At 34.6% G+C, this 21467-nt stretch overlaps 1 protein-coding gene across 2 annotated transcripts; it reads left to right on the top strand.

Annotated features, from left to right (window-relative positions):
• The first annotated feature begins 6741 nt into the window (after window positions 1-6741).
• Window positions 6742-11918, top strand: LOC127659647 (60S acidic ribosomal protein P2-like). Of its 2 annotated transcripts, none has more exons than XM_052149569.1 (5): window positions 6742-6828; window positions 9269-9392; window positions 9518-9566; window positions 11459-11554; window positions 11801-11918. In XM_052149569.1, the coding sequence occupies exons 2-5, from the start codon at window positions 9270-9272 to the stop codon at window positions 11872-11874; spliced, it is 342 nt and encodes a 113-aa protein (XP_052005529.1). In that variant the 5' UTR covers window positions 6742-6828; window position 9269; the 3' UTR covers window positions 11875-11918. The 2 variants fall into 2 exon arrangements, with proteins under 2 accessions (XP_052005529.1, XP_052005520.1); XM_052149560.1 differs by having other exon boundaries at window positions 11798-11918.
• Window positions 11919-21467: the final 9549 nt, after the last annotated feature.

Below are 21467 nucleotides of genomic sequence, written 5' to 3'. Positions count from 1 at the left end.
TATTTTTCATGAAACCAAAGAACTGAGGTTTTATCACTTTCAGAGCTTCATGTTTTTAGTAGAACATGATAAGCATGTGCTTTGATCCTGAAAGAATCCGCAGCATCACACATTTCTTTGCCTAACTGCACATTGTCGATGTAGCTTTCCGTGACATGCAAGGAATTCTGGGACCCCTGACTATATATTTTACCTTTTAGTCCATTTCATGTTTATATTGCAATTAAAAAGTTTTCAATAAAATATAAATATACCAGAATGGGTAACAGTCTGCTATCTAGGGGCTAGCTAGTTTGCCACTAAATGTTGGTTTGTAGTTAATGATAAACTGTAATTTGCCTTAAATTAAAGAAAAATATTTGTTTCATAATGTTTTGTACAATAACTTAGGTAACAGGGTACCTCACAAAATGCAGTTGACACTGAAATGACAGATTTTTGATGTGTTTAAAACTAGCTACTTCTCATGCTATGTTAATTTTATGTTATAGGAAAGTTCATCTAACACATAGTTCTCTCTCAAAAGAACATGGTATTTATGCTGTTATAGCTCTAAAAAATTGTTGTAGGACATAATTTTTGTGACTTATTCAAGGAAAGTGCCAATTAATTTTCACTGCTATATAAGCCAAACCATAGCTTTCCATTTTTATTTTTATTTTATTTATTTTCTTCTTCAGAATTTTTTTTTAAAAATGCAGGTACATGAAGAATACCTAAAGACATTGACATTTGTTGACTTTTTTCATTAATTGCCAATTTCATCTCGTCAGTAGCCAAAAAATTACTCAAATTTGCTTGTAAACTGAAACATGGGCTTGCAACATGGGTGGCTGATAAAGAATATTTGTGGCTGATGCTTTAGCACAATGTCTAATCTATAACTCGTGATTATGAAGATGGAATTGTTGCATATTAACATAAACAAATTGAATGAGATCCACAAATAAATGTAAAGAGTTTCACAAAATAAGGTTAATTCACAATTAAATAAAATTAGATTTGCAAATATATATATATTTTTTACAATTATATATTTTAACTCACAAACACAACTCTGTCCAGCATCAATTCGTGCATTTATTTGTGGATCGCTTCCCGTGCATTTGCAGATTGCTACACGCATTTTTCAATTTTGAAACAAATCTAGCATCAAGATGTGTACACAAATCTACAAATCTCATTCTTTTTATTTGTGAATTAGTTTCATTTTTGTGAAACTCCTTACATTTATGTCTTATTTAGATCTCATTCAATTTATTTGTGAACCAACATTATTTTTGTGAATCCATTTGTATGTTAATATACAACAATTCTATCTCCATACATGATCAACAACTGGGGATTTGTGTCTATTAAAAGAAAAAAGGACAAACAGAAATTCTTCAAGTTGTCAATTAGCCCCTCCGCCCCAAAACAACCCCCCACCCCCACCCCCAAAAAAGAAAATACATTTTCTAGAAGCACCTGTTTTTCAGACTGTTCTTTAAAAACTTAAGTCTCTGAAGCTTTTTATTCTGTGCAGTACAGCTAAAACAAGGCTGATGAATGATTGGACAAACTAGATGGAGCCAAAGCCACCAGACTCAAATTTATCCTGAATCAACAGGCAGTCCCTACAATGCATCCCATTGAGAGATTATGTTCAGAAACCCAATACCAACCATTGATAGGACTTACAGGAACAGAGGCTGCTAATGTACGAGAGCAGAGAGAGTGAAGTAAATAAGGGTGTTCAAAAAGGACAAAGGGTGAAAAGACATGGGAGGGGAAATGAGAAGACGGGAGCAAATCCCAAAGCAAATCCCAAAGTAGACCTAAATTGTCAGTGTTTTCTCATTCTTTTCACATAAAGTCAGTTCTCTTCATGTTCACACAGGTGTCTAAGCAGAATAATCACAGGTTCAAATGAACTATCCAAAAAGCATAAAAATATTTTTGGTCTTTATTTTTATATTTTGTTTTTTTAATTAAAAAAATTTGTCTTTGTACTATATTTCTGTAGAAAAACTGCCAAATGATTTGATACTGTGCTATCTAATGCAATGACATCCATACATTTTTGTGTCAATAATTTTGGGGTTCACTCTAACTTGTGTAATTATAAATCATGGTTTCCCTAACAACACAGTAAAATAAAATATTTTGCCTTTTAGTTATCATAACTTAAAATGTAGAGTTTGAATTACCTCCCTGCATTGATCTTGTTGAGATAACTCAATTATCCAAGTGTTTGTTGGCTGAACTTGTGATGAGTTATTGAACTTAGAAAAACTATTCAGCTGAAATAAAAAATATAAGTCAAGAGAATTATACACATCAAGCTCAATTATTGGAATTCACAGCATGCACTGCCGCATGAATGAATTGTGCGAATTGCAGTGTTACTGTCTTTCATCTAAATTTTTTTACTGTTTGCAGCTTTTATTTATGCTGTTTTTTATTGTTTTCTTGTCTCTTTCAGTTATTTGTCATGAAGCAATAGTTCAAAGCTTTTTTATTTGCATGCACTCTTTGAAGAAAAGGTTCCATATAGAACCCAAAAGGGTTCTATCGCTCGCTTCATATCTGGAACCCCAAAAATGTTCTATATGGAACCCTTTTAAGGGTTCTATAAAAAGAACCCTAAAGTGTTCTTTGAGCCAGGTGAAAAAGTTCTATATTGAACCTTTTATCACAGGTTCCCAACATGGAATCATAACATTTGGTTTTTCTTTAGTTTTTAAATTTAGTTTTGGTTTTATTACCAGAAGAATGTTTAATGGATAAGTTAATTAAATAGTTAATTAATTATAGATACTACAGTATATCACTATGAAAGTGAAATAACCATATAAACTACATTTAAGTATTATTTTTTTAAGCATTTTTAATAGATTGTCTACAACAATATAATCTATAAATAACACAATTAATGATGCAGTTGTTATAACAACTGACTTAATAAATCCACATGTTTGTAATAATAAACTAAAAGTCTAAAAGTAGTAATATTATATGTAATCTAACATTAAACATAAATACAAATTATAACCATTTAAGTAAGATTAATAAATAAGTACAAAACTGTAGTGAAAAATAAATAAATAATACAAATGACTTATGGAAATCTGTTCTGGGGCAGATACAGAACAATTGTGGGGTCTTTTCTACAGTATGCTTATAATGAAACACTCTGAGTGAGTTTTTTTTTTTGGATAAAACAAATTAAACAAAACTTCACTCCACTTCAGCCATCTCCATGTCATCAGTTTGATGCTGACTCTCTGCACTCTTTGAGGGCTCTGGACACCATATGCAAGAGAAACATGAAATAGATGTGGTGTCAGTATGCAGAGTAATTAAAAACAGAACTAAATGGGTATATCTCTAAATAACGTCTTAAAACATATAAGAAGAGAGTTGCATTTTATCTGTATGAAGAATTAAGTAATGCTGCACTCCAGAGAGAGAACAGAAATTAATATATTTTTAGTATCATAAAAACCTTGATGCATTACAAAATAATGAGAAATAATGGGAAACGATATACCTTTTATGACTATATATATTGTTTAAGTCATTGTTTTGAAGTCAAATGTCCCCTTTTTGACATTCTCGTGGCTCTGATGATGTTGGAAGAGTTAGGTGAAGATTTTGCTAAAAACCAATGTTCAATTAATATGGCATCTTCAATAAATACAAAAATATTTTTTTGGAGTGTTTGCTGTCCTTTTCTGCATTTCACGGCACCGTTCTGTGGTCCGCTCTACATAACATGGCGGCTCATTTTTGCTTAGCGTGGCCCATTCGGCACGTTTCGCTACCGACCCACTGGCCTGCTCAATTCTCCCGATGGCCAATCTGCCCCTGATCCGCCCCAAAGTGCGTCGGCACACCGAAATGGCAGGTATGCCAGATTACCAATCCAGCCCTGCCCCTGTGTAAAGATTCTTAAATATTTCTCATTTTGTGTTCCACAGAAATAATAGAAGACTTAGGAAGAAAGTCATGTTGGTTTGGAACAATATGAGGGTGAGTAAATGATGACAGAATTGGCCTTTTTGTGTGAACTATTCCTTTAACATTTCTCACATCCTTTATCACTCATCTGTCACACTTTTTCTACAGTCCACCTTAACTGACATTGACATCAATTCTATAGACAGCCTGATGGTCTGTATACATCACACACATTCTCACAAAACTTTCTGTCTGTCAGAGACCTTTTCATGATGATTTTACACTTGCATGATCAATAAAAGGAATAGTTCAACCAAAAATGAAAGCTTTGTCATAATTTACTCAGCATCATATGGTTTCAAATTATTTTCTTTCCTGAGTAAAACACAAAATAACATTTAGGGAGAATGTCTGGTCAGGCCATGTGTATTGAAAGTTATTTTATATAATTAATTTATAACAATTTCAATATATATAAATCTATATATTACATTTTTGCTATTATATGAATCGTTTTATACTTTGTAATTTTTTCCTTTTTAGATTTTGCTGAAAAGCCTATAAAAGGCAATTTAATGGCAGGCGCCATTTGTAACACAATAGGAGATGTTAGGCAAAAGTTTAGCCTCTGTCATCATTCATTTTCATTGAAAGGAAAATAGATGCAATGAAAGTGAATGGTGACTGATGGTAACAGTTTACCTGACATCTCCATTTGTGTTCCATGGAAGATAGAAAGTCATACAGGTTTGAAACAGCATGAGGTTGAGTAAATTATGACAAAATTTTCATTTTTTAGGTGAACTAGTCCTTTAAAGTATATTTCAATAACTGTAAACTTTTTACTATGTAATAATGTTGGAAATGTCCCTGATAGCACAAGTACATCACCCAGAAATCTATTTGATGTGTGTTTAGATCTGGAAGACATATTATTAAAGTTGTTTGCTCATCTGCAATACGTCTATTAGACGTATGTCAATAAGTATGTCTTAGATGTCAATAAAACATTCAACAGATGTCTTTGAGATGTTTATGATATATACTTTTTTTGTGGCTGAGACTTCAGTGTTTGTGGCTATACAGAAAATGCCTTTAAAAAAGTAATCCCTGAGACATACAGTATTCACTTAAAGATAGACACCTAGACCTAGTCTCCCCTATTTCATAATTTAAGTGGGTTTAGTCCCTTTGCAGACACTGTCACTTTATTAAAGAGGCTGTAATGTAAAAAAAAAAAAAAGAAACAAAGTGCTCTGAAAACAATGAATGTGAAGCAAGCACTCCCAACACCTAATATAAAACTTGAAACTGAAAATCTAATAGATTTTAGGTAGAAAATTGTCCCTTAATAATAAAAACAATAATAAGTTCACTTCTGACACTGTTGTCCAGTTAAGTGCTTCTAAATAATATACAGGCTTATAAGTACAATATATTGTATGTCCAAATCTTGTACTTTAAGAATACCCTACAACCTTTTCAGTTATTAAAATAATGCTATCTAAAAGAGAAGCATTGTTCACAAACTTTACCGTGAATCTGTGATGAGAGACACAGCTAAGTACAGTATTGGAGCAAACCTGATGGGATAATGTAAATATAGTATATTTACCTTATAAATCCTTCAATGACAAAAGCGCTGTGCCGGAGAGGCGATGAGCAGTAATCTATTCCTCACGACAATGGGACATCAGACACTCATTTTGGTTTATATGCTGATTATAAACAACGACCTCTGCTGGCAAGTTTTTATTTAGTGCTCGGTGGATTTGTTTGAAATATTTTTGAAGATTCTTTTATTTTTTATTTTTAGAATAGAATAGAATAGAATAGAATAGAATAGAATAGAATGTTAGATTGTAGAATAATATAACATTCTAGCCTGTATGTTTATTCTAGACTGTATGGTGTAGCGCCACCTCGTGTCAGAAGGTTGCATGTATGCTACTATTGGGTAGGGTTTGTAACCTTCCAACCAAATTTGGGAATCTGTGGTTTACTTTATTTTACGAAACTGTTCCAAACTGTTTTGAGGCTAAAACAACAAAAAAATAATACTGATAGGTAGGCTCTTTCAGAATTATGTTTCGTATTTTGTATTATTGGAGCAACTATTTTGCTGACGACCCATGGGAGAAAGTGTGGACCTTGTCACATAAATATTTGATCAACAATAATGTCAAGGATGTGTCCTATAAATTGTTACACAGGTTTTACCCTGTTAAGCTTTATTTAAAAAAAAAAAATAATAATAAAAAATATTCTCCCTGTGTGATTTCTGTGTTGCTGAAGAAAAGTCTGCCTTTCATATTTTCTGGGTGTGCACACACATACAGCAACTTTTTGGAAATACTTTTGTATCTTTATACGGGTATATCTGTTAAGATAGTTTTTCTGTATCATACAAAGATGTCTTATTTGGCGGTCATAATTTTGATGTAGGTTTAAAATGTCATTATTATTCATTTATTTATGTATTTAATAGCAAAGTTTTTCCATACACAAATGTACATTTCATTAAGTTGGTTACCCTTGCTATCTCCAACAACTTCAAAGCCCTAAAAAACATTTCTCTCTGTGATTTTTATATAGTTTATATACTTTTATAATATGTTTTTGAATGTTTATGCATGTATAACCCCTGAAAAACAAACAAACAAAACAAATAATGACAAAGAAGAAGAAAAATGAGCACACAACCCTAAGGTACCGAGAAAGAGAGAGACTCCGCCCCGGTGGTCATCGTGCGTCTCGGCCTCTCAATTGGCTCCTCTCTTGTGACGTCATCAACAGCGTCGTCTTTCAGGTTTTCGCCGCCTTTCCGCTTCCTTTCTGCCTGCACGAGCTTGCTAGCGAACATACGAGACTCCCTCTCTCCGCAAAGTGAGTGAATAAAAACACTGATTCAAAAGAGACGTATAAATGTCAAATGAGCGACAAATGCTTACATAAAAAAGTAGACCGTGTTCTCTCGCAGGGCGGCTGTACTATAAAATAAAGTCTCAGATTGATACACAACTAGCAGTAGCCTTCTGCCATGTGGCTGATCTGTACAGAACTACCACTCATCCAAACTGTTTGAGATTTATTGTGTAATGTTTGAGCCAGAGTTTCAGTCCATGTACATTGAAAGTCCTATGGCTCTTTCAGTATGTATATCTTTGGTAGCAGAAGAGCTCAGAACGAGTATTGGTTAAGGGAAGTTTCCGGGTTCAATACTAGATTAGGTCAATCGACAGCATTTGTGGCATAATATTGATTACCACAATTTATTTCTACTCGTTTCATTAAACGCAAAAATCGAGGTTTCAGTGGGGTACTTACAATGGAAGTGAATGTGATGGGGGGGGGGCTATTTCTTAAGTTAAACCTGAAAATATAAATGTGTGTTAACACCGTTTTAGTGTGATAAAATCACTTACCTTTTCTGTGTAAAGTTAGACAATTTTCAACAAGTCAACAAACCCTAAAACGACTATCAATTACCATTCAAAGAACTTTACAGCTCAAATAATACTGTTAACAGTAAAGTGCATTTTATAAAATTATAAAACGTCATATTTCTGTTTAAACCCTCCAAAAAATGTCCATGTTCACTTTCATTGTAAGTGCCTCACTGTAACCTCAATTTTTGCTTCTTTTTTGGTAATCACTATTATGCCACAAATGCTGTTGATTTGAGGTTAACTTGTATATTGGAACATTATTTTAAGTGTTTAGATTTACTACAGCAGGGATGGGAAACTTTGAAGGGGGCGAGGGCCAACATGTACTTTTAAAGATGTAGTTACCTATATTAACATTTTTATTTAACAATATTTATTAAAAAAAAACTAATATAATTACTCTGTAACGTTTTTACTAAAACATGCAGTTCACATGTTCAAATTCATGTTTAATTGACAAGCAATATACTAAAGACTAAAAGTTTAAAGAAAATGTATCTTAATTTGCATCTACATTTGCAACAGACAAACACAAATGAACACAACATTTTCAACCCCACCTCATAAAACAGCTTATAGGTATTAGTTAAAATCTAAATATTATCATCAATAACAATACTGGATACAAGAATATAACATTTCAGTGCATTAATACTAAACATTTCAGCACCACAACATACACGCACGGACTGAACTGTCCCGTGCATCCGAGAACATTCTCTATTCGCAACACTTTTCAACAATTAGTCAGGCATCTCTTCAAACTTTCTCCCCCTTATAACAATTTTGTTTTTCACAAGCACGAGCGAAACAGTATTAGATGTCTTTGGTGATTCCCACACTGTCACAGGTTTCTTAAAAACTTATGGTGCCTTTTACCCTTGTTTTATTCACCCTTTACTTCTGTGAGGAGAGCAACTCTGGTGTATGTATCTCTCATACTCTATGCCTCTTTGATCACTTGATCAATGGTGTATTTGCAAATCAAATTGAAACTTTAATGACAGATTTCAAATCGAGGCAAACAAAAGACATGGGTTCCACCTGCTTACATTAACAACGGCGTGCTATGTTGCTGACGATCAGAGGTAAAATTTTGCTCAATTTCCCTTATAAATGATGAGCAAGTGTAAGATGTTACATGCTAGAATCCTAGAGTGATCAGCAGGTCTGCTAAGAACAAGCAACCTCGTCTGGTCAATAGTTGTAATAACAAACTGAATGCAGTCTTTACATAATCCCTTTTTCAAAGAAATGAAATTAATTCTCAGTCTTTTCCGACGGGCCTATTTAACGATACAGAGGGACGTATACGTCCCACAGGCTGCCAGTTGCCCATCCCTGTACTGCAGGGTTTCCAAAATCTCATATGTTGCTGTAATTCAAAATTATGGCTTTTAATAGATTCCTTTGAATAGAGACGGTCATAGTTTTGTAGAGAAGCTATATATCAGAGGTTCAATTGGCTTTGCTTCAGAATCCTGATTTTACATTAGACATCAAGTGGTGACCATAAAACACTACCAACATTTTAAAGAACAAAAGCAAAAATAAATTAATAAAACAAAACATTGAAATATATTAACGTAAGTTGCATGCTCCCAACAATATGCAAAATTATTGAAATGATACGTATGAAATGAAAAGTAAAATGGATTATATTTTGGGTTAAGGTTCAAGTGAAATCTAATATAGTTTGGCTCGTTTTTTCTTATATCCTTACCTAACGATGTAGTTGGTTGTATTTTATTATGTATGTTTAGCATCACCTGTGACGCACCATTTGAGAACCACTGGTATATTTAACACTTGTATATACTATACATAAATGTGTTTGCTGTTTAAGAACTTATGTAAACGTATACATTTTTTCCTAGGATGCGTTACGTGGCTGCTTACCTGCTTGCTGCCCTTGGAGGCAAAGAGAGTCCCAGCACTGGTGACATCAAGAAGATCCTGGAGAGTGTCGGCATCGAGGCTGACGACAACCGCATGGGCAAGGTAAAAATATTAGGCCTAATGAAGCCCTTAATAAACTCTCAGATGGGAGCAAATGGTGAGATTGTTGGTCTATCTTTACGTTGTGCTCATTTTGCTGCATTAATGTCTGCCTTTATTTGTTGTAGGTAGTCTCGGAGCTCAATGGCAAAAATGTAGAGGAAGTGATTGCCACAGGTAAGCTGCTGATTTATTTTTTTTATAAATACTTAGCTGAGGAAAAATGTAAAGTAAAAATTGTCATTGTTTACTCGCTCTTGCATTGATTTTCCCCATGGACGTGTAAACAATTTTGAAGAATCTTCACAAAACACTTTTCCATTTAATGGATTGTAGTGACCATGCCTTGCATGATGTGAATTGGGTAATTGATCTGAGGGAATAATGGCTTAAATTGTGGTCTGTTCATTGCACTAAGCTATCGAATGGCTTTAGAACAAAGTTTCCTGACCTTTTTTGATGCAACTACCGCCACGGCACCATCAGTAAGGCCCAAGTACACTTTCTAGGGATGGGAATCGTAAGAGATTTTACAATTCTGGTTCCAGTAACGATTCCAGTAATTAATTTAGTACTTTTGAAGAATTATTTGATAAGATTACAAATATTCTCATTATTAATGAATTATTGGATTTACTGTCCTCTGCAATCTGTTGCAAAATTTTATAATTTCAGATTTCTACAGAGCAGTTATAACAAATTAGAAATATACTCAATACAATTCTCGTAAAAGTTTTTTTTTTAGACATAAATCCAATCCAAATCCAATAATTGATCCCAACTATATATATTTTTTTTAAAAACTAAAAAGAAATAAGATTGCATAATTCATTTCTTTTATTCAAACTTTTGTTACAAAGAAAACATATGTGTAATTATACATTGTCATATGAAATGCCAGTCAGTAACTGCACTGCTTGATTTAAGTCTCAAGAGGTCTAAATTAACATGACATAACAGTAACCATTCCAGAGACCGTTTAGACTGTGTTCTGATGTCATTAAATTGGACATATTTAACTTGCGCATCAGTATAAGATTAATACTTTACCTGACTATACCGGAAGCGCTGTATGTTTCATACTTAAAATTCAAACGAACCATCTCATGAGAATAATTATTTCGGGAATCGGACTGTACCGGAAGCACCATACAGTCCAACAAAATCAGGCCATATAAGAAGTGAAATATGCAATTTGAGCCACTGCTCTAAAAATCCCCATAAAAAAGCCAAACTTTTGTTTGCAAGTGCACACGGTGACAAAGATCTTTTTGGAGAAATGTCCTTTGGTCTGATGAAACAAATTTAACTGTTTGGCAAATTTGACCATTATGTTTAGAGGAAAAGGGGTGAGACGTCAATAACAAACAGATTGCATGGTCAAACCAATCTTTTACTCTCAATGTGGTGTTAAAAAAATATATATATATATATTATAAAAAAATTTAACACCACGTTGTGAGTAAAAGATTGGTTTGACCATGCAAAATGTAGCAAATGTGTGTGTGTATATATATATATATATACATTTGCTACATTTTGCATATTAAAAGATTGATCTTGGGATTTTGAGATTGGTAAGATGAATTATGATGAAGGATTAATCAGAAAGTCCATATTTTTACCCAGCCCTAATCACCATTTTAAGTCATACATTTTGTTTTTTAGTTTAACAAAGCAAAATCCAATTCTTCTTGCTTACACTCGGTTAAGAATCACTGATTTAGAATACAGAGAACAAACCTTATGGACGTCTTCCTTGGTGCTTTTTATTGCAATTTTTTTGTCCATTTTGGAGCTTTACAAACGTGGAATTCTCGTTTTATCTTCTGTATGGGCGAAGAAAAAATAGGCTACAGGTTTGGAATGATTTGAGGGTTAGTAATAATGAAAAATAATTAATGGTCGAGCCATTTCTTTGATAGAAGGGTGGTAGGTACAGATGTGAGATGATTTAATATTTGATCTAAAGCGGTAACCACTGAACAGATGAGTTAATGATAGAAGCCTATTACTACTTGTCTAGGCTGAACAAATCCTCAGTGTTTTTATTTGTCACTGTTTAACAGGTTTCAGTAAACTGGCCAGTGTGCCATCAGGTGGTGCTGTGGCAGTTTCCAGCTCTGCTGCACCAGCCGCTGGAGGAACTGCAGCCGCCCCTGCAGGTTAGTTCTTTCCTGGTCTTTCATTTTCTCTTTAGTGTGCTGTGTATGCAAATGGCACTTTCTAAAATGCCTGCCTTTGGTGTGCGGTTGACCATAGTGTTCCCAAATTCAAAACAGATTTTGTGCTATTTAAAGACAATCTTGTTACAGGAAATCAATGTTTTACTAGAAATGCTGAATGTTTGAGAGAACTGCATCTGTAAGGTCTTATGTCTTTCTCTCTTGTATGATGTCTTTCTACAGCAGAGGAGAAGAAAGAAGAGAAGAAAGAGGAGTCTGAAGAATCCGATGACGACATGGGATTCGGACTCTTTGACTAAATCTGTCTCCTCAGGACCTAAATAAAATTTGCTACAAAAATGTTTTTTTCTGTCTTGGTTCCCATGTTGTGCCCAAGTATTTTTTAAATTAGGTGAATGCTGTGTTGTTGCCTCATGTTCAAAAGATGATCGCATAGAAAGGGTCCGATAGAGCACAGTTTTTGCCAAACACCCTTATTCAACCAGATAATATGATGGTTATAATTTGGAGTTGAATGAGTATTGGAAATCCAAACACAATCATCACCTCCGACAGCCCATATCCTGAAAATGCAGTTTTTCTTTAAATAAAAAGCATCTTAGAGCCAAGCTTAACTAGAACATATATTCTAATCTTGGCTTTAAAATATGGTTAGGAATTGCTCTTTGTTGGGACAATCTTTTTAATTCATTTGGACACTGAATATTAAGCTTTTCTGATTTTTATTTTGCAGAATGCAAGCAATCAGTTGAAATAACTGCAGTGTTTTGGATACAAATGAGACAACCTTTTCTGCTATTTCCATTAAAGTAAAATCAATGTAATGTTACTAGGGCCAAGATACTTGAACAGTAAATTTTATTTTTATTGGTCTGTATATAGGTCAGTGGGTGTTGGGTCTATCAATTATATTAATCAAATCTATGTCAAGTTCCTCATATAAATACTTTTAGTTAGACTTGGAATATATAAGTTCTCCATTTATACAGATTGGTACACATTTGTACCGCAGTCATCTGGACTAATGGGTGTGTGTGTGTGTATATATATATACACACACACTTTCGTAAGGGTAGAATGCACAACAATTTTTAAAGTTGAAATGCCTAAAAAAATAGGCTGAAATAAATTAGTTTAATTTTTTGCCTTGAGACATTCCAATAGATGACTGAATTTGAATAAATAAAAACCTGATGAGAGTTATAACTTTCAGAATAAATTAGGTGTTAACATTTCATAGATGTCATAGATAAACCTTACTGTTGTTAATATCAGTAAATTTAGATCTGCATCCAACTCAAAATCAATGCTGTACTGTAGAATTTTATTTCAGAGCATTTCATTGGGATTAAGTATGCAATATTATTTTTGAAATATAGTACAAATATTGTCACTTTCATTATTAGTTTGTCCTCAAAAATTTTATTTTATAGGCCCCAGATACACTCACCTAAAGGATTATTAGGAACACCTGTTCAATTTCTCATTAATGCAATTATCTAATCAACCAATCACATGGCAGTTGCTTCAACGCATTTAGGGGTGTGGTCCTGGTCAAGACAATTTCCTGAACTCCAAACTGAATGTCAGAATGGGAAAGAAAGGTGATTTAAGCAATTTTGAGCGTGGCATGGTTGTTGGTTCCAGACGGGCCGGTCTGAGTATTTCACAATCTGCTCAGTTACTGGGATTTTCACACACACACACACACACACACACACAACCATTTCTAGGGTTTACAAAGAATGGAGTGAAAAGGGAAAAACATCCAGTATGCGGCAGTCCTGTGGGCGAAAATGCCTTGTTGATGCTAGAGGTCAGAGGAGAATGGGCCGACTGATTCAAGCTTATAGAAGAGCAACTTTGCCTGAAATAACCACTCGTTACAACCGAGGTATGCAGCAAAGCATTTGTGAAGCCACAACACGCACAACCTTGAGGCAGATGGGCTACAACAGCAGAACACCCCATCGGGTACCACTCATCTCCACTACAAATAAGAAAAAGAGGCTACAATTTACATTTTATTCATTTGGCAGACGCTTTTATCCAAAGCGACTTACAAAAGAGGAATTTGCAAGAGCTCACCAAAATTGGACAGTTGAAGACTGGAAAAATGTTGCCTGGTCTGATGAGTCTCGATTTCTGTTGAGACATTCAGATGGTAGAGTCAGAATTTGGCGTAAATAGAATGAGAACATGGATCCATCATGCCTTGTTACCACTGTGCAGGCTGGTGGTGGTGGTGTAATGGTGTGGGGGATGTTTTCTTGGCACACTTTAGGCCCCTTAGTGCCAATTGGGCATCGTTTAAATGCCACGGCCTACCTGAGCATTGTTTCTGACCATGTCCATCCCTTTATGGCCACCATGTACCCATCCTCTGATGGCTACTTCCAGCAGGATAATGCACCATGTCACAAAGCTCGAATCATTTCAAATTGGTTTCTTGAACATGACAATGAGTTCACTGTACTAAAATGGCCCCCACAGTCACCAGATCTCAACCCAATAGAGCATCATTGGGATGTGGTGGAACGGGAGCTTTGTGCCCTGGATGTGCATCCCACAAATCTCCATCAACTGCAAGATGCTATCCTATCAATATGGGCCAACATTTCTAAAGAATGCTTTCAGCACCTTGTTGAATCAATGCCACGTAGAATTAAGGCAGTTCTGAAGGCGAAAGGGGGTCAAACACAGTATTAGTATGGTGTTCCTAATAATCCTTTAGGTGAGTGTATATCCCTCCAACTTGTGTTTAAGAAATGCAAGGTTTGTTCTCACATTCAGCCTGCTGAAAAATATTATTAACGACAAAAGTGTAAAATAATGCAATGCATTGAAGTTGCATCAAGCAAATAACACAAAAATTTCGTTTTGTGTTTGCTTTTTGATAACAAAGTCGCAGCTTTAAAATTATGTCCCATAATTTGGAGAGGGGGCTGAAGTCAGGGAATGATCATCCAAAAAAGCTTGAGAACCACAGTGCTATAGCTAGTCAAAACATTTTCATATATGTAATACACATTGTTTAAGTAAGCTATTGCAGAGTAAGTTTAGAGGAAATTATATTTTTCTCCGGTATTGATAGTCTTATTTTTAATACTCGAATTTTGCAGGTTTGAAGACATTGTGGTCACCACCGTTTCGCCCGTGGATATTGGCCCTCTGATCAGCTTCAGAGTTTTCATGTCCGTGGCCTGCAGGAAGTTGAGCCCACTCCCTTACATCACTGCACACATTAGAACAAAACTTAACCTCTCATGAAGACTGATGCATTAGATATTCACTTTGTATTTGGTTCTTGTGCTATTTTGGGTGTACATTTTTATTTCTGATGCTTCTGTCACTTGTTTTTTAAACAAAACGAGGAAAGTGGTGAAAGAAACTTTTTTGGAGCAATGCCTCATCGGAATAGGGTTTATCTGATCGTTTGACCTTGCCACAATCAATAACATTTTGTTTGTTCAGAATATTAATCCTAAAAAAAAAAAAAAAAAAAAACATGTCACTCATATGCACTCATATACAAGAAATACACTCATTTATTCCATGTAATTCTACGATTAAATGTCAGGAATTAAAAAAAAAAAAATGTGTTTAATGTATTTGGCTAAGGTGTATGTAAACTTCCGACTTCAACTGTATCTTTCGCTTTACATTTAATTTTGTGACATTATATATTTTAGCCAGCAGGTGGCGGCAAAAGACCATTTTTGTGTGTAAGATGAGCCAGTTGGTGACGTGAATCCGAATGAGCTTTATTGAGTATTCAGTAGTAATGCCGGAGTTAGTGCTCATTTAAAAGTTCTCATGAGTAGTGAGTATTAAATTGTGAAATCTATGCCCCGTTATAATTAACACTGTAAACTGCAATTTCAAAATGTAGCACACATGCCATTATTAACTGTACATACCCTTTTATGGCTGTTTGCCAGAAAGAATAAAAATATAAGTATATTATTCTGACAGACAAATTTTAAAATACATCACTTATCTAAGAAAATCACTACATGAATCGTATTCCAAATTTTTTTTAAATAAAAGGGCGACACTGTTCACCATTTTAAATCATAATGTATGAAAAAATTACATGAAAATCTATTAATGTGTAGGGTTTAAAATGTCTAAAACGTTGTTAATTGCAGTCTGAAACAAAAGTACATTAAGGCACAATGTGTCGTGAGGTCTATAAAATATAAAAAATAATCACAATTTTCTGAAGTGTATTTGTGACTGATGGAAATATTCTGCCGGAAGTATAAAATGTTTATAAATTTTTTATCAGGCATTATAAAAAAAAAAAAAACTTAATAAAGACTAAGCATAATTATAAATTATTTTTTCATCCCTACTTTCCTGGTAATTTATTATATAAATTAGCACACTGTCTACATCAGGGGTTGGTATTATAAAAAATAAAGAAAAACTAACAATATTATTAGAAAATATTATTAATATTAAAAATATCACTGTTTTATTATATTAAATTAATAATTGTCAGTAATTTAAAGCTATTAAATTTATTCAGCCAAATGTAGAAATATTTTTTCTCGTTTTCTTGTTATTTGTGTATGATTAATAGACTATTATACTAGTCTATTCGGTTACAATTCAAGTCTGACATTTTGATACAAATACGTTTTTTGTCCCACTGTTTACGTTGACTTTAGACATTAATGCCTCACCAAGCCCGGCTTTGGCGGAATTCTAAAGTGTATTTGAGTTAGTAGCTTAGACTCGGAACACACGCGCATGTAAAGCATACACATGCATTGTAGAGAGGTTACGTACGTAATCGAGACGTTAACATTAGTTTAGCTGTTTTCACTTCTGAATTTCTGCTCTTTTCGTGCTTGGTGAATCATCTTATAGTAATAAGGAATCATCCCATGATACGGAAATTCCAGATGGCTGCACGTCAACACAAGCAGTAGGCTACATAAGCCAGTGAGTGTGTATCAGACTGGTGTGTAAACACAGACATACCTACACTTAATGTGTTTGTGGCAGATCACTAACTCTCTTATAAAAGAGGAAGCGGCGGCCAAGTAAACAATCAACGTAAAATGTTTATTTGTAATGCTTTTCAGCGTTCTACATTAATGTTTGCTTTTCAACACACACACACACACACACATGTTTTGTTTCCATGTTTTATGGGGACTTTCCATAGACATAATGGTTTTTATACTGTACAAACTTTATATTCTATCCCCTAAACCTAACCCTCACAGAAAACATTCTGCATTTTTACATTTTCAAAAAACATAATTTAGTATGATTTATAAGCTGTTTTCCTCATGGGGACCGACAAAATGTCCCCACAAGGTCAAAAATTTCGGGTTTTACTATCCTTATGGGGACATTTGGTACCCACAAAGTGATAAATACACGCTCACACACACACACACACACACACACACACACACACACACACACACACACACACACAGGGGCGCCGTATAGGGGGGAAAAGTTAGGACCATTCCAAGGGCCCCTGAATGACAGGGGGCCCCAACAAATAGGTAAAAACTAATTTAATATTTTTTTTTATTTTTATTATATTATACACTATATAAACCATAATCATTGAGTATATTTCAAATAATAATAAAATGAATTATGTCTTTGATTTTACTTATTTTGGCAATAAAAGATAAATATCCCCATTGACCAAAAAGTAAACATCCATATTGACCGACCACCCCCACTGTATCTGCATGAGATGGTTTGGTCCTGGCTTAGCGCGCTCATCAGTGAGTAAATGACGGTGTTTAGTTGCAGACAGTTAGTCGATGCGCCAGAAACACAGATTACAATGTTGAGTAGTATAAGAAAATCTGGTTTTCAAAAAAGGAAAGAGAGAAAAGAGAGAGATGAAAGACAAAGGAAAGGGTGTCAATCTGTAACACAGTTTTTCACCAAGAAAGGTGGGTAGCCTTTAGTCTGTGGAGTGGTATTAACCTGTTGTCCATAGAGACAGAGTGTATTTAGGCCACGGAACAATCCAACCGTCTCCATTGACTTTGCATTGCGAGAGACTGCCTCCTTGTCATTTATGACTTATAACAAAAAAACAAAACAATGTCTAAAAGCTGCTGTGTGACAAGGTATACAGCAAACAAGCTAAATAACACAGAAATAATTTTTTATAAGCTGTCAACACCAAAAAACGGTTTGTTTCAGGACATAAAAGGAGACTACTACCCGAACTACTCTGAGAACTACGCCCACTGGAACGCGACATGATATTGTAAAAAGAAAAAAGAAAAAAAACATTCATAATTTTAACCAAGTCGTTTGCTTATATCTCCTCAGGTTCACATAGGGTGGTGAAATATTCAATTTACCCATTCTTCCTTCTGATGCTTCGCGTCTTATTGCCTGTATCTACTTTTGTCTCCTTAAAGGCTGGCTTTTATGGTTCTGAAGCTTATAAAAATGTATTTCTGGGTTTAGTTAGGCATTTTCTGTCTTTTGTTATATGTCATAAATGACAAGGAGGCACCCTCTCGCAATGCAAAGTCAATAGGCTTGTTCGAATTCATGCAGCTCTGCGCAGACCGATCGGCGGCTGACTTGAAGCAGTGCATGCCGGTTAGAAATTTTGTCCGACTTGATACAGCGCCGACGCCATGTGACTGTGACGTATGCCATCAAAGTACCGCGAGAGCGATTCGAGAGTAGCCGGAGGACTCAGCCAGCGCAGCTTCTCTTTTTTTTTAATTTTTTTTTTTATTGAAAGTAATCAACAATACAATCAAAGTAGCAAAAGTTTAAAAAAAAAAGATACATACAAAACATAAAAATAAATTAAAAAAAAAAAAACACACACACACTAAAACACAAAAGAATTAATCAAATAAACACATTGAATATAGTACAATTAACCACAGTCTTAACAGCTTTTTTGTTTTGCATGGAAGAGATAGTAGAAATATACTGTTCCATTTCAGTTTTTAGCACTGAAAAAAGTGTTTTTTTATTACCGAATTTACATTTATGGATATGGAATTTGGCAACAAATAAAATTAGGTTTACTAGAAAGAGTGCACCATTGTCCTTCCCACAGTCACTAAAACAACCAAAAATTACATTTTTGTAGAACAGGGAGAACTCAGGAAGAATATTGTCAACTAAAAATGAATTAATGTCTTTCCAGAGCTTATATGTGAATTCACAAGACCAAAATAAATGTGAAATAATTTCAGGATGCAAGCCACAAAAGGAGCATTTTACATCAATGTCATTCCTAAACTTATTTAAGCAAACATTTGTGGGGTAAAACCTGTGTTGTAACTTGAATGAGACTTCTTTAATTTTGTTAGTTAAAAGGAACTTCTGAGGTAGGGACCAGACTTTTTCCCAATCAATGTTAAGGTCAAACTTATTCCAATAGAAGGATGCAGGAGAAATAGAGACTAGGTCCGACTGAAACAAGGATCTAATTTTAGAGTTCGATGCTTTATTGGTAGAGAAACAGACTTTACCTAACAGAAGCTGAGTTGGATCAGGAGGTGACATTGACAATGGCGGAGAGATATCACAAGACCTGAATAACATACGAAGACCTGAGGGCACAGCATCAAAAACTATAGAGAATTCTCTTGGGCTTACTGGAATCTTATATTTGGCAAGAAATTCTGAATAACTGAATAGTAGTCCATTCTTATTAAAGAGTTGGCTGACTAATAAAATACCATTGTTGAACCAATTATCATAAAAAAGTGACTTGTTCTTATAAACAATATTAAAATTGTTCCATATATAACACCTCTGTGGAGAGAAGTTGTGCTTGTAAAGTAAAGCCCATGCCAAAAGAGCCTGTTGGTGGAAATTGGAGAGTTTAACTGGGATTTTTTGTATTTTATAGTTACAGAGCAGAATAAATTTTAGGCCACCTAACTGTGAAAAGACATAATGAGAAATAAAATTCCAGATGGAAGTAGGGTGTTTGAGATATTGCTTGATCCAATTTATCTTCAATGTGTTGTTGAGCTGAGCTAAAGTCTACGTAAATTTAAGCCCCCTTTGTTGTAAGAATTCAGAACTACAGACTTATCGAATATAGTGAGTTTTATTTTTCCATAGAAAATTAAATAGCATCTTATCGACAGATTTACAAAAGGAGTTATCTACATGTAATGACTGAGCAGCATAGGTTAAACGAGAAATACCTTCCGCCTTGGTGATTAGAACTCTGCCTTTCAAAGAAAGATCTCTTTGTAACCATCGGTTGAAAACCTTTTGCGTTTTTTCAATGAGGGGAGAAAAGTTTAACTTACCTCTGGCTTTTCTATCTTTGGTGATATGAACACCAAGATATGTGACTGAATCTCTTACAGGAATATTACACACTACGGAAGCAGAGCAGTTATTCACTGGTAACAGTTCACATTTGCTAAGATTGAGGGTGAGACCAGAAGCTTTGGAAAAAGAGCGAATAAGATTAATCGCAACTGAAACCTGTAAAGCATCTGCCAAAAACAGGGCTGTATCGTCCGCCAACTGACTGATTAAAATATGATTATTTGCCACACTAATACCTTTAATAGGACTGTTTTTAATGTGTAAATTAAGAAGTTGGGCAGCGAGAAGGAACAGGTAAACAGAAAGAGGACACCCTTGCCGTACTCCACGCTTTAAATCAAACCTTGGGGATGTACCATTGCTTAATTTAATAGAACCGTTTCCATTAGTGTACAAAGTTTGGACCGATCTGCAGAAGAACTGACCAAAACCGAACTTTTTTAAGGTTTCCAATATAAAATCGTGTTCTAAAGAATCAAAGGCTTTGTAAAAGTCTAAGAAAAAAATAAAACTGTCTTCATGAACTAGCTCAGAGTAGTCTAATAAATCTAAAACCAATCTCACATTATTTGAGATATGTCTATTATGCATGAAACCAGATTGGCTCTCATCAATAATAGAGTCTAGTACGGATTTCAGTCTCTTAGCACGTATCAGAGCAAAAATCTTATAGTCACTATTTAATAAGGAAATGGGGCGCCAATTATCTAACAGGAGAGAATCTTTCTTAGGCTTAGGAATGAGTGTAATTAGACCCTGACTTAATGTAGGTGGCAAGGAACCTCTATAAACACTCTCAGCAAAAACTTCTTTTAAAAACGGGGCTAGGCTCAGAGAAAAATGCTTATAAAATAGCATTAAAATAGCAGTAAAGCCGTCCGTACCGGGTGATTTATTAATTTTTAGTTGATTAATAGCATTAGTAATTTCATTTAGAGAAATAGGGGCATCACAAAAGTCATAATTAGCTTCAGAAATCTGATTGATATTAGGAATAGAATTAAAGAAACATGTGGCATCTTGGGGACAATATCTAGAGGTGTAAAGATCACTGTAAAATCTAGCACAAAACTTGGCAATTTTCTTTGAATCGTCAGTAATTGTTCCATCAATACTTAATTGTTGAATGGTGTTATTTTTTGATTGCTGCTTTTCTAGTCTAAAAAAATATGCAGAATTCTGCTCACCCTCTTCGAGCCACTTACGGCGAGATCTAACAAAAGCACCTTCCGCTTTTCTTTTATATATCTCGTCCAACCTATGCTGCTGATTAGTAGGCCTAAGCTCCAACTGTTCTGACTCAGTAAGTACATCTAAAGGCTTAGAAGTTAAAGACGCAATTTTACGTATAGTGTCGTTTTCCTCTGTTCTTCTTTTTTTAGCTAAATCACTACTGTATTTCCTGAGAAATTTAGCAATTTCATACTTTAACAACTCCCAGTTATTGCTAAAAAGATTCTCACTTTGAGCTTTTCCCAGTAAAGCCGAATAAAACTGTCAATTTTAGAAGTCACTTCCTTATGTTTAAGGAGAGTACTATTAAGTTTCCAATATGAGGTTTTAGGAGAGCCGAGAG

The sequence above is a fragment of the Xyrauchen texanus genome, chromosome 2 (genome assembly GCF_025860055.1).
Source record: "Xyrauchen texanus isolate HMW12.3.18 chromosome 2, RBS_HiC_50CHRs, whole genome shotgun sequence".
NCBI classification, from domain to species: domain Eukaryota; kingdom Metazoa; phylum Chordata; class Actinopteri; order Cypriniformes; family Catostomidae; genus Xyrauchen; species Xyrauchen texanus.
This window is presented reverse-complemented; position numbering and strand designations above follow the sequence as displayed.